Source organism: Curcuma longa, unplaced genomic scaffold (genome assembly GCF_044706935.1).
Source record: "Curcuma longa cultivar G26 ecotype Majalengka, Jawa Barat unplaced genomic scaffold, ITB_CL_G26_1.1 contig_25569, whole genome shotgun sequence".
Lineage (NCBI taxonomy): Eukaryota > Viridiplantae > Streptophyta > Magnoliopsida > Zingiberales > Zingiberaceae > Curcuma > Curcuma longa.
The window spans coordinates 100,376-114,039 of NW_027432811.1; the positions used below are offsets into that span (position 1 = coordinate 100,376).

A 13,664-nucleotide genomic window follows, 5' to 3' on the forward strand; every position below is an offset into this window, starting at 1 on the left:
GCAATCTTACCCTCAAACTTGAATTTAGGACGAAATACAAGTTTGGATAACCAGTTTGCACAGGAACCAAAGATGCAAACAGCAAGAATTTTCTTCCGTATTTACTTCTCCATGTCGGCATAAAGCAGACAAAGATATACGTGATAGATATTGGGCATAATCTGCATGACTACAGTACAGTACAAATAGTTGATATCCCACAAACGCTATCTACAAAGGTAGGATAAGAATAAGGGAAGCAAGGCCACATGCATAAAGTTAAAATGCCACATGGAGCTGCTCTTCTTCTTCAGTAGCTCGGCCCGATCCACTGCGTGTAACTGATGTCTGAGAGCCACAGGATTCTGACCCAGACGTCTCACTGTGAAGCACGAGATTGGAGCAAGCTGCAGAAGAAATCCCCACATGGGTTGTTCATGACGATTGCGTGTTGATCTCTTCTGTGTGAGATGAATGACCTTGAAACCATGCCTTCCACTTCCTCTTCTTCTTGCTTGAATCAAGTATATTCGTAGATAAAGACAGAGAGACTGTTAACCCGTACACGCTCGACGTCGATGGAGGATTAAGACGGGACAGCTTCTTTATTTCTCCTGTTTCTTGTGCATGAATCATGATGGACCACTGCGCGAATACCTACTTGATAGACGGCACGGGATGGCAACCATTTGACAACCGAGTAGTTACTTAGTCCATCCAAAGTTTTCTTCTCGCTCATTATTGTGTTTGAAAGCTGGACACGACGGTGATCGCACGCGGACCACTGGTGTCTATCTTCTCAATCTGTAGGAAGAGGTTGCACGAGTCTGCTAACCTTGAAGTAATTTTCCTCCACGTTAATGTGATTCATGAAGGAAACAGTAACTGCAGGCTGGTTTCAGTCTTCTTGCTCGGACAGGGATGACTCTTCAGAAACCTAATTAACTACGGATCAAGCCCAAACGAGCGGCAAGCCCAATTCTTGTTCAGCCCATTAATGAGGCACATGGAGGCCCATTAACGATCGTGTTGCGTTACGAATTGCGATACGCCAATACGTAGATTGCACAGCGCGACTGCCGACGTCCACGTGCCTGTACGAAAGACCTGCCCACCTCCCCCTTCTCCAGTTCGCCATTCGGATCTCGCGCGACGCCCTGCTCGTCTCCATCTTCGATCCCAACACCGAGCTCCGGTTTTTCTGCATTCGCCCATGGCAGCCGGCTCTTCCTCGTCAGTGCCCAGCGCTCCTCTGCTCAGGGATGAACTCGACATCGTGATTCCGACGGCCAGGAACCTGGATTTCCTGGAGGCGTGGCGCCCCTTTTTCCAGCCCTACCACCTCATCATCGTTCAGGACGGGGACTCGAAGAATGCGATCTCGGTGCCCGGTGGATTCGACTACGAGCTCTACGACCGAAATGACATCGATCGCATCCTCGGCCCTAGGGCAGCACTGATCTCCTTCAAGGACTCTGCCTGTCGCTGCTTCGGTTACCTCGTTTCCAAGAAGAAGTACATCTTCACCATCGACGACGACTGCTTTGTGTGTGCCTTTCTCTCTCTTTATTTATTTCTCATGTTCTGGATGTCAGAGTTCGATCTTGCTTCGATGCTGGGGAACTTGGGGAGACGTTTTTATGCCTTTGTTTCTCATTGCTTGATTACTAATAAGTTTATAGATTTTAGTTTCTTTCCCTCTTAACGTTGAAGGGTTCGGACAAAGATCGATAAATCTAACTTTTTCTTCTCATTTTTTGTGATTAGCTTGCCCAACCGTCAACATTTTGTGAAATTGTCGCTCCTGCAAATCTCCTTGTTTCCTACTGTTGTTCTTTTTGTCCCTCAATTTTGGAGAGGATGAAACGGTGGTTAGTTGTTGTTTAGACTACAATTATTGACAGATCCATCTTGTTGTGTTGACGGGAGGAGAATAAAGAGAAATTTTTCTACTAACGAAAAGATAAAAGAAATGAAATGAGATTTGTAACCACATTCTTTCATTACTGAAACTTGGATCTGGCGCTTTAGACCCCTTGGCACCGTAACTTTGCACTTTTCCCTGAGACAATTTTATACGTATATATGCATTATCATTTAGATCTGGTTTTTGATCATGGAACATATCAAAGTAGCTTTTCTTTTCTTATTGCGTTGTCTTGTCATGTTCTTTGAGAATTGTATAATTTTTCATTGGAAATGATTTATGTGCAAATAGCATTTATGTGAATAAAAGTGTAAATAATCATGAGGATATTGACTGATTTCTTCAGATAAAACATTCTATTCTAGCATAAATTGTCAAAAACTTGTAGGGTGGCTGATCCCCTCTAACATAAACACACCTTCCAACTCCTCTATTAGGTCGAGTCTGGCAAAAGTACTTTTGAATCACTAGGTTTCTTGTTGAAAATTGAGTAACTAAAACATGGCTTGAATCCCCATTCTTATTGCAAATGATATGTGAACTTTAATTGTTTTCCTTTTCAAATTTTTGAAGAACCTTTGTTGAGTATCAGAGGCATGTTTAACACTACATTGTATAGTTCGTTGTGACCTATTCCAGGATCCTTGATGTAAATGATGTTGGCTAGACGTTAGTGTATAAAAAATTCGTGTATTCTCATTTTTCACTCAATTGGAAGGTTCCATCTGCCATTTCCTTTTTCTCACTCGTATAGTTATTTTTTTTATTGTTTAATTACTTTCATGTAGTTCACTTATTGTAGTCTTCTTGCAGTTATTCAAATTTTGTTCCATGAATGTCATAACATGGCATGACCAATATTCTTTGCAAGTAAATTAGTTGCTAAAGCTGGATGTATAAATGTGGGGTAAATGGATACCGTAACTTCACTTGGCTCAAGGACCGTCTATAGTCAAGTTAAAGGGCGTTAGAATTATTAGCTTTTAACTGTAGCAAAAGGTGGAATCCGCTACTTCAATGGTTCCACACGGTTGACCCCACAACCATCTGTGACGAGGTAAATCGGAAAATTACAGCTATTGACAAGGCATTGCCTTGGAAATTAAATGAATGTTCAGAACATGGAGAGCACCTATTGTAACCTTTTGTCCTATGTCTTCTATGCTGCTTCTCTTACTTACCTCTCTCTCGTAGAACTGAGCTCTTTTGATAATGATTGTACTCCCTTGTTGCTGACAAAAGATTTCTTTCTTGTTGAGTAGGTTGCCAAAGATCCCTCTGGCAAAGAGATCAATGCACTCGAGCAACACATCAGGAATCTCCTTACACCATCCACCCCATTTTTCTTCAACACCCTGTACGATCCTTACCGACAAGGTGCAGACTTTGTGCGGGGATACCCCTTCAGCCTACGGGAAGGTGCCCCAACTGCTGTATCTCATGGATTATGGCTCAACGTTCCAGACTATGATGCCCCTACCCAACTTGTCAAACCTAATGAAAGAAATACCAGGTGAAATATCCTTCCATGCATTGTTGATGGATTTCAATTTCCAGATGTAATTGAAATTATGAATTGTTGCTTTGGACAAAGGTACGTTGATGCTGTGCTAACAGTGCCAAAAGGTGCATTTTTCCCCATGTCTGGGATGAATCTGGCATTCAACCGTGAGCTCATTGGCCAGGCAATGTATTTTGGACTTACGGATGACAGCCAGCCAAATGTTCGATATGATGATATGTGGGCTGCATGGTGTGTCAAGGTGGGTATGCTATTCTTCACATGTACTTTTCTCATCCAATATCTGGCTCCTCGACATCTGGCGAAGCTCCCCTAAGATGCTTTCTTTATTTACCTTACTGAGCCAAGAAAGCCAGTTCAAAACTTAAACTAGGAATCGATGTTGTGTTTTTAGGTGATTTGCGATCACATGGGATTTGGTGTCAAGACTGGCTTGCCCTATATCTGGAATAGCAAAGCCAGAACCCCACTTGTGAACCTTAGAAAGGAGCATGAGGGCATCTACTGGCAAGAAGATATTGTTCGCTTCTTCAATTCTGTCACACTTTCAAAGACGTCCGTAACAGTTCAAGAATGCTACATTGAGCTCTCCCAGCAGGTCAGAGAGAAGCTAGGGAAGGTTGATGCTTACTTCATTAAGCTGGCTGATGCAATGATGGCATGGATCGATGCATGGAACGAGCTGAATCCATCTGGAAACTAAGACGCAGCCACTGCCTGAAAAACCATCTCGATCATCTCCTTCAAGTTGTTGGCCCAAACCATCTATCTGTAAGGGCACTCTTACTGCCTTTATTGCTAATAGTGTCGTCACAATTTTTTTGTGAGTTTGTCAAAGGAAAACATTCAACTCGTCATTGTAATGTTTTTGGACATAACAACAAAGAAACCACATCATGTTTGAATAAATCATTGTGTTGCACAAATTATGAAATCGTGCAATTTCTTAATGTACAAGCGGTGAAGAAAATGTGTCAAAACTCAAGTAGCCTGGCCTGGCTTGAATTTGTTCAAAGATAAATCATACATAATTCTGGCGTTCAAATTATAGGTGCATTAGATATTCAATGATCGAATGAAGTTAGCCAACTTACCACCAGGAGGGCATGGGTTTGCTCTCTGAATTTGTTAGCCGATGGAAGGTCACCTCCATGGCTTCTCTGCTGGGTGGCGTATCCACGCTCCTCCTTTCTGCCACCCACCGAGTTCTTTGAATACCAATCAGACTGGCCTCATTGACCTCGCCGGAGAAGTTCCTATGCTCAGTTTCGTTCATTAAATATCGATAATGAGAATGCAAAGCCAAACAAAAGTTCTGCATTTCAATTTAACAACTAAGATCCAGTGTCGACAATGACGATAAAAGTTCCATGCACCTAAATAGCAGGCGACTGCTTAGGTTATGCAGTAGGTGGTCTTAGAAAACCAGTGTAATAACAATAATGCTTGTCCAACAGAGACTCATGGCAAAGTGGTTCTAACCAATCTCGTGGTGAACTTTTGGGCATGCTGCCATTGTTGAAGTGACTCTATCTTGTTTTCACGCCCTATTCCTGAATGCCGCCTACGGTCTGCTTCCCTCAGTTTATGTTTGGACCACAGCTTATGGCCAGTTGCATTTGATTCTTGCTGCTTGGCTTGAGGAGGAGCACCATGAGGTCCCAAATAGATTTTCTCAGTTTCTTTGGTTGTCTGTTTAAACCATATTATTTGAGTTACACAAATAAATAGTATGATCTGCATCCTAGAGAAATTGCATAGAAGCTAGTTAAGCGATACAATAGGCATTTGTGCACTCACCGTCTCAGGAGGTATAGGATCTGTTACCGCAGGCACATTTGTGTTTGCAAAATCTGAATCCTCGATAGTCAAGCTTGGGATAACAAATCCATCAGTATCTGTAACATAAATGCAACTAAAGTTGATTGAAATATAGGAATGATGAATAAGAACTCAGTTCCTTCCTTTTGACATCTAGTACGCTGTAAAACAAAGCAGAAAGAATATACAATACTACAGCAATGTAATGTAGTAGAAAAAGAGTGGAGAAAATAAACATTGATACTTTTTTTTTGTAGAAAATCAATAAGATAGTCATGTAGTAAAGTGATTACTAGATATAGAAGATGCTTAACTGAGCAAAATCTATGACGGAAATTTCACTGAAAAAAAAACATGAATGACCAATAGAAAAAATCCCTCGGAGAACAACAGATATGGAGGATTCCAATACATGTTAATTGTAACTGAAGAAGAAAAAAAAATAGATGAGCTCCAAATTGTCCTAGATTTCACTGTCATGGAATTTTGAAGCATAAATTACAAATTAGCATTCCTAAAGGAACCTTTACTGTAAAAGCCAAATGGAGAGAACTTATAGATAATGATGAATTGAAAGTCAGTGCCACTTATCCAGATCCAAAAAATACTAGGTTTTATCAAGAATGGAATGAAGCTTACATGATCAACTAGTGTTTTGCTACTAATTCGAAGACAGAATAGAATACCCATGTTGCCAACAAAGAATCCTGGAACAGATTCAGTTATTTATTGAAATGTTCAGGTTGTACATTTGTTGTCAGTCATCTTGCTCATCCATTTGAATGTACTTATAATAATCTGTTTGTACTTCACGGTGACTATCTTCTTCATTACAACCTCTTGCCATCTTAAATGCATTAAACTCCAAAATATATCTGGAAACCCAGTGTTGCCTATTATTCTAAACGATCAAAACTAATACTATGCTTGTGATAATTTGTTCATTGTAGAATTGAACTACAAGTAAAATCAACTCTTATCGAAAGATTATAAATGACAAAATTAAGCATCCTTAACCTTGTAGATCCACAATTTTTTTAAAAAAAAAATTAAGAGAAAGAAATCCTTCTCACTTGAGACATTTTATTTGAGTGGTAATATAGAGCTTAAAATCCTTAACCTTATCCATCTTTATATTCCATCCATGGAATTTCAGTTGAAAGAAATATCTAAGTTAATCAAATTCATCTGATAAGATAAATAGACCTTATTTTTTCGAATATATATTTAGAGTTCACTTCTTCCTGTCTGAGAATCCTTGGATATGCAAGCATCGGACTACTCAGCATCTTGCATATATCTATATTTTCAAAGTAAAACCAGTAACTATGCTACTTAAAGATCTTTGTCTACTTAGAAACATAGCTGATCCACAAGATAAGAAAATTTGCATATAGAAAGTGAAAGAACAGCTTAGATACAAGTATTATGGAAATATCGCAATTTATAGCAATTAAATGGGAAGCATCTACTCATACAAACAAAATAAAATAACAATCTTTTTAACATTTTACAAGGATAACGAATCTCAGAAGAATTCTAAAATCTTCACCGAGAAAGAGTAATTAATCTACCGTCAAAAACAAATCTTTAGCAAATAAAACAGAGGTAAACCATACCCCACTCATCTTCTTCGACCTCTGCTGCAGAACGATTCAAAGAGGGATCCATGTGTCGCAAACGAACATCGATTTCGGCGGCTACTAGGGCGCAAAAGCCCGCACCTTTTCAATTCAAGAACAAGAAACAAGAACAAGGGTCAGTAAGCGAAAATAGAAGATTCAATCCAAGAAGGAAAAAACAAACAAAAAAGTAGTAAAAGCCGCCCGAGAAAAATGCAAAACCTTCGCAGAGGAGACGACGGCGCCCTCAAGGGGTTGTTGTGGCGACGCCCATAAATGGAAAAGAAAAAATTTCCAAACTTGTCGGGCTATTGGGTTCGGATCCATCTATGCCCGATAAAAAATAGCAATCCCAAAGATGAACTTGTGTAGTGTGTACTCCTCAGCGAATGCGGATCCATATTGGACTTGAATCCGCTTCACCTCACCGACCAAGATGAAATATTATTTTATTATTTTTACGGAACATTATTTCGTAAACGGTGTTTATTCTTTTCACGCTGCTCTGAGAGATCAGAGAAACTCAACAATCACCAGCGCAGATATTCTATCACAAAAACAAATATTCTTATTCTTGTTCAAAAGTTAATTGCTTGATTATTAGAGCAATGCTCGAACTTTGATGACAGATACCAGGAATTGTTGTTAGAAATAATCAATCTTTAAATTAGACAAACTGCATCATCATTCATCACTATTTGATCGCGCGAATCAATCGACAGCAAAGTTTGTACTTTTGTTCAAATCTCTGGGGAAGAAGAAGCCTCTCTGTCTAAATTGCTCGACAGCGAGTGTAAAATTCGATCGACCTCCGTGTTCTTCGCGGGCGAAAAAGCCTGAAAAATCTTGCAGATATCAACATTTTTATCACCAAATGAAGGTGTTTTTTGTTAATAAGAAAAGAAAAAGCTCTTCAATCTCCATACCTTGTCCTGTTTCCTGAGTTTGAGATTGTCTCCCATACCTCCAAGTGTCTTCTTGAGACAAATCCTGTGCTGCGCCATGGAAGCGTTGGCGAACTGCTGCAAGTGGTCTTTGGTGTTGGCCAAGAAGCCGGCCTCTCCTCCTTCTTCTTCCAACACGGCGAGTTCATCTCAGTTGGGTCCTTTCTCGATTCCATAACAAATGTCTAACTTTGATTGCTGTTTTCTTACGATTAGCGAAAAGCAGACGCTTTTACAGTTTTATTCGCCGAAAGCTTGCAGAGGAGGAAAGAAGATATTCATGGATTTCGTTTCCTCCGTTGGATCTCGGGGAGCGTATTCCAAATTCCTGATCAAAGTTTGGGCCATACATAGAAAAGGGCCAAGATTCTGGAAGCTGTAAAGCCCAGGTTGTAGTCGTGTACCCTAAAGGCGCAATTTTCACTGCTTTTTCTCCCTCTCCAGCATTTTTGGAGCTTCCTACCGGCAGCAGGAGCTCCGCCTCGCCTGGAGTCTGGAGATGTCTTCGACCAGTTCCTCCTTTAAGGTCATTTCTAACCGGCAGCAACTGATTTCTCTTTTGTGTTGTTTACTTCCGGATTTGTTGCTGATTACTTTGTCTAATATGGCAGATAATCCTGGGTTCGTCCTCAAGGTCTCGCCGTCAGATACTGTCCGAGATGGGATACGATTTCACCATCATGGTATGCGATTCGCTTCCCATTCTTTCCCTTCGTCTACTTTGTTTCCCGCTACTTCACTATCTTGTGGCTTCATGACAGAGTGCCGACATCGACGAGAAAGAGATCCGGATGGAGAAGCCGGAGGAGTTAGTGATGACATTGGCTGAAGCTAAGGTTAGAAGACTATTTGATTCTTGGTAGTAAGCTAGATATTGAATTTTAAAAGGTGTGTTACTGTGGTTGGTTCTTCAGGCTGATGCCATAATATCAAAGCTGCGTAGCAGTGGTTTTAATGAACAGGATGATGAACCAACGCTCCTGATAACTGCTGACCAGGTTTAATCTTGTGCAAAGTCCCTTTTTTGGCATAGTTAAGTAGTGATTGATCGAGTTAAGACTAATGTTTGTTGTATGAATGGTGAATGTCTGCATCATTGTTTGTATTAGTCGTGATGTCAACTTGAGGTACAAAACCTTAACATAATAAAGTGCATCCTTTTTAGTATACAAGTCAAAGAAACAATATACAAGGGTTGAGGTTGATCTTGAGATTCAGATAGATGAACAGTGAGGCTAGAAAAATGTTATATTCAGCATGGATCCGTATAAAAAATTTTACTTCTTGGTGGACCTAACCGAGAGCTTATGACCCACAAGAGCTAGGAGGGAGGGGACCGTACAAGAGAGAGAGAGAGGGATGGTTTGTGTTGGTGGTGCCTGAGCTAAGTGATGGTCACCAATTGCAAGACTATGGGGAGTGGTCCTTGCACGAGGTTATCGGTGGTGGACTAACCATTGTCAGTGTAAAAGGTTCAAGGGCTAAGAGAATCATCACTGTGTTTCATGTCATTGATGTCAGATAGGAGGAGAGGTCAGTTGCACAAAGTTGGGGAGCTACGGGTGCACAAGGGAGTTCTGAAGAAAATCCTATTTTTTTATACAAAAACCTTTTTTTTAAAAAAAAAATGGTAGGGCATCCCTTTCATTTACAAGGGAAGGGTGTGTGTCCTTACAGGCTATAGAGCCAGTGGGTGCTTCCACCTCTCATTCCCTTGAGAAGAACTGACAATAGGTATCATCAATATAAGGATATAAGTGCTTTGCTACTTTTTATTCACTTGTGGAATTTAAGTTTCTATCTTGATTATTTAAAATTGAGAAGGTGTAAAGCTTTGTTTGGTTTCATTTCTTTATAGTCGGAGATTTGATATCTGTAGAATTTTTTGCCAACTTTGTACACTGAACTGAGAAAACAAGACATCTATTTTCAAATTGTTGTTACTTGAAAGTATATATCCAGAATACACATCAATCAAGCTCTGAACAAGTTAATTTTCATTTCAAGAAATCATGTCTATTTTCCAGCATGATGAGAAATTGAGGTTGTTCTAAGAAGAATGTGTGGCACCTCCTCACATATCACTTCAAGTTGTCATTTTAACACATGGAACAAATTAGGATTCTCTTCATACAAACTAGGATACCAGCATGATGAGAAATTGAGGTGATTGTTCTAAGAAGACCACATGGCACCTCTACACATGTCATTTCTTCAAGTTGTCATTTAACACATGGAACAAACATACCAACTAGGATGCCAATAACATGGTACTTCAGCAGCTTATTTAAATATTCCGTGCAGCATTAGTTCTTACCTGAATGCTTGAAAGTTCTTATCAATGTACCAAAATTTTTTTGTCACATATCACAAGTTTTGATTCTATTTCATGTTGTCAAACTTTTGTATTGTTTTGTTATTTGTCTCTCAGGTGCATAAATGCATCTAAAACCCAAGTTCAGTTACTTCTTTGTATTATAGGGTATTTTATTTACTCATGCTATACTTTCCTTTGTTTTATGATCGGCTATCTTTTGATAACAAATTCATAACACTCACTAATAGGTAAGTTACCAATAATAATTGTACCATCTATCATGAAGATAGTTCCAATGTTTGTATCAATTCAAAAGTAATTTCGGTTTCACCTGTATAAATGAAAACTTTTATCTTCCTCGTTTGCCACATAATATTTTGCTAAAAGTGTTGTATATATTTGATTTCTGAAGCATTGCTAGTTACTGTCAAACTAATGATATCCACCATTGTTGTTTCTTTTATTAAGGTTGTGGTTCATGGTGGAATGATAAGAGAAAAGCCAAGCAGCCCAGAGGAAGCACGCGAGTTTATTAAAGGTTTTCTTGGACTGGCCTTCATGTTTCTTTTGAAGATTTATCCTTAGACTCCATGGCATTATTTGTGAAACTTCTTTCAGGCTATTCCCAGGGCCATGCATCAACAGTGGGGTCAGTTCTTGTTACCAATTTAAAAACTGGGGTTAGAAAAGGAGGATGTGATAAAAGTGAGGTATTGCTTTGTTATAGTAGTAACATTCCAAATTCTGTAATTCATCCAACACAAGAGTTTAAGTAATCTTATAAAAGAATTAAAAGATGTTATCTTTTATATTCTTTTTCCATATTATGACCGATCAACGTTTCATATGAATGCCCTTGCAAATATATGCCAAAAACATATCAAGTTGTGTGATAGAATGAAGACTAGACAATACTAGCGAACAGTGTCATGTAATGTGATTTCAGTTGGACAAGTTTCTGATTGCTGATAGTATGTGCATTTCTCTCTCTAATATGCAGATTTATTTTCACAAGATACCAGATGATGTGATAGATAACTTGGTAATTGCATATTTTTCCTCTTTGTTACACACGAGTTTCATTTATTTTACTTTATATGTAATTTTTATGATAACTACCTTTACTGATAATATTTTATTCAGATAGAGGAGGGAGATGTACTATATGTTGCTGGTGGCCTGATGGTCGAGCATCCATTAACTTCACCATTTGTGGAGGCTATAGTGAGTATTTCTTCGGGTTTTGTTGGACAATGTACTAAAAGCTAGCCAATATGGAAATACATTGCTAGTCTTTATTGTTGCTTAGTTTTGGTGTCGCCATTTCAGTGTCACCTACAGCGGTATGGTTTTGCAGGTTGGAACGATTGATAGCGTCATGGGGCTTCCAAAAGCTCTCACAAAGAAACTCATTGATGAGGCCATTGAGTAAGAAAACGGAGAGGTGTGTCTTAGCTAGTCTTAACGATAATTCTCAACTCCCAATATGTAGTGGTCAGTACTAGTTGAATATATAGACTAGAGCAACACTGAGACAGCTTTGTACTGAATAACAAAGAATGTGATTTCTGAATTGAAGCCTGATCCAATTTGTTATGACCATAACAATTCATGTTTATTAATGATAACTGCTAGTATGAGTATATTAGTTTTGCTCCTTTATAAGTTGTATGATACAGTTGCCATGCCACAGCTTGTGCCACTTGATATCGAAATGGTTTAATATTTTACCTCAATTTAAATTGATAATGAAAAATCAGACTTCTTGTAAGCATGCAAATTAATGTTGTTCATGATCCCCCTATTAATATCATAGGTTTTCAATTGCCTCTGTTCCACTCACTCTGGAATTTGTCTGACTTAAGCATCAGAGTGCAATTTTGTCATCATCAACTTGTATTCAAGTGGTTAGGCACCAGATAAAATATCGTGTCACAGGATCTATCTCCCATATCGACAAGAAAAAGAGGCAATTTTGCTGAACGCATATTGGACAACATTCATTGTTGCACAGTTGGAGCTGCAGGTATCCTTCTTCTGCAAGGACCCAAGTGATCACCAGAGCCTTCACCTTCATCTATACACGAAGAAAATCGTTCAATTTTCCATGAATTGGAGATTATTAATTTTTTGCTTTTGGCTTTCTTGGTGTAATACAAACACCCTACAATAATTCTGAGTTATGCTACAATAAACATAATATGGGTAATGGATAAAATTTGACTAGGATGAAGAGATCTTAATGGTAGCATCTCTCTGTTGTTCCTTTTGCTTGCAGGGTGCTGGTAACACAGCCTCTGAGTAAAAGTTTTAGGAATGTTTTAATATCTTTGTAAGGTGAAACTAATTATCACAGTGATTTGTGATCATAAACATTGTGTGAGTTTGAGACATATTTATTTAGCTGTGTAGCATTTAATATTGAATAATTACATGAACCAGAGTACAGAGTTGAAGGACGTTCATTATGGTCATATTGTTCATATTCATGAAGTCAATAGTAGGTTCAGCTTAGCTGGAGTTGGGGCTAACCAGTCGGAGAGTAGCATCTAAAATTCTAACTTAAGGTTTTACTGCTATTCTTTTATAATATTTGACACAGTTAGAATTTCATAATGTCAGTGAACATCTCATTTGTGGAGCATTCCACAGCCTAGAACACATTCGAAGTGCATCTGGAAGCCATGAAAAATTTGGTTAGTTTGTAGAGATGAGAGTTCTCTTATTGGAGAAACCTTTTGGATATCCGAAGAGTGCTATTTTGACTTCTCTTCATCTGTGATGAGAGGGAGGGAAGTGGGGAAGGATTGAGAGGTCACTTCCAAAAGGTATGGACAACAAATTTTTATCTAGTTTTTATTATTTCTTTAATCTCATATTTTATAAATTTAGATTTTTTTTTTCCATAGACATAGATTTACACTGAGTTATATCAGTTACTCTTGTCTTCTTTCTGTATTTATTCCATTCTACATTGGCATTCTAAAGACACTAGATTTTTATTTACAAATGCATGATAAGAAGCAATACGATGTAGCAAACAATGTCAGTTTGTATCTGTCCTTATCCAACCATAGAAGTTATTTGTAATTCCAACAGCCAAGATGGTAGTTCTTTCAGCATTTGTTAGTGTATTTGCTTTTGTTGATAAGGGAGAATATATGCAGCTCCACGGCCTCAGCCTAAGCCATATGTTATAACTTAAAAGGCTTGAATAATTAAATGATAGTATCTAATTCTAATTATGCTAGAAATGATTCTCTTCTTTAGTGCCAGTAGTTTGAGTTGTAGCTGACATGGAAACAAGCTCCAAACTGTATGGAAATCTATATCCTGCTAAATTTAGATAAGAGAGTAAACAATATACGTATCCAATATTAAACTTTGATGTGACAGAAGAAATCACAGAGAATTATATTCCTTGAAAGTGTTATCAGATGTACCTCCTCTCTCCATCAAAATCAAACACAATATGTCAACATCTAATTCCAAGAATTTATGTAGCCTTCATGGAAGAATTTTGGGACCAGGT

The 13,664-nt window shown here is 38.5% G+C and overlaps 1 protein-coding gene and 2 pseudogenes across 1 annotated transcript; 2 read left to right on the top strand and 1 right to left on the bottom strand.

The window, feature by feature from the left end:
• The first annotated feature begins 250 nt into the window (after positions 1-250).
• On the top strand, positions 251-4,337 carry LOC141818637 (UDP-arabinopyranose mutase 1-like; annotated as a pseudogene).
• Positions 4,338-4,726: 389 nt separating this feature from the next.
• LOC141818639 (uncharacterized) lies at positions 4,727-7,171 on the bottom strand (annotated as a pseudogene).
• A 1,066-nt stretch (positions 7,172-8,237) lies between these two features.
• Positions 8,238-11,981, top strand: LOC141818638 (uncharacterized). Its single transcript, XM_074706091.1, has 9 exons — positions 8,238-8,341; positions 8,427-8,498; positions 8,577-8,651; positions 8,730-8,813; positions 10,601-10,670; positions 10,751-10,842; positions 11,133-11,174; positions 11,276-11,356; positions 11,490-11,981. Exons 1-9 carry the CDS (start codon positions 8,315-8,317, stop codon positions 11,562-11,564), a joined length of 618 nt encoding a protein of 205 aa, XP_074562192.1. The 5' UTR covers positions 8,238-8,314; the 3' UTR covers positions 11,565-11,981.
• The last annotated feature ends 1,683 nt before the right edge of the window (positions 11,982-13,664 follow it).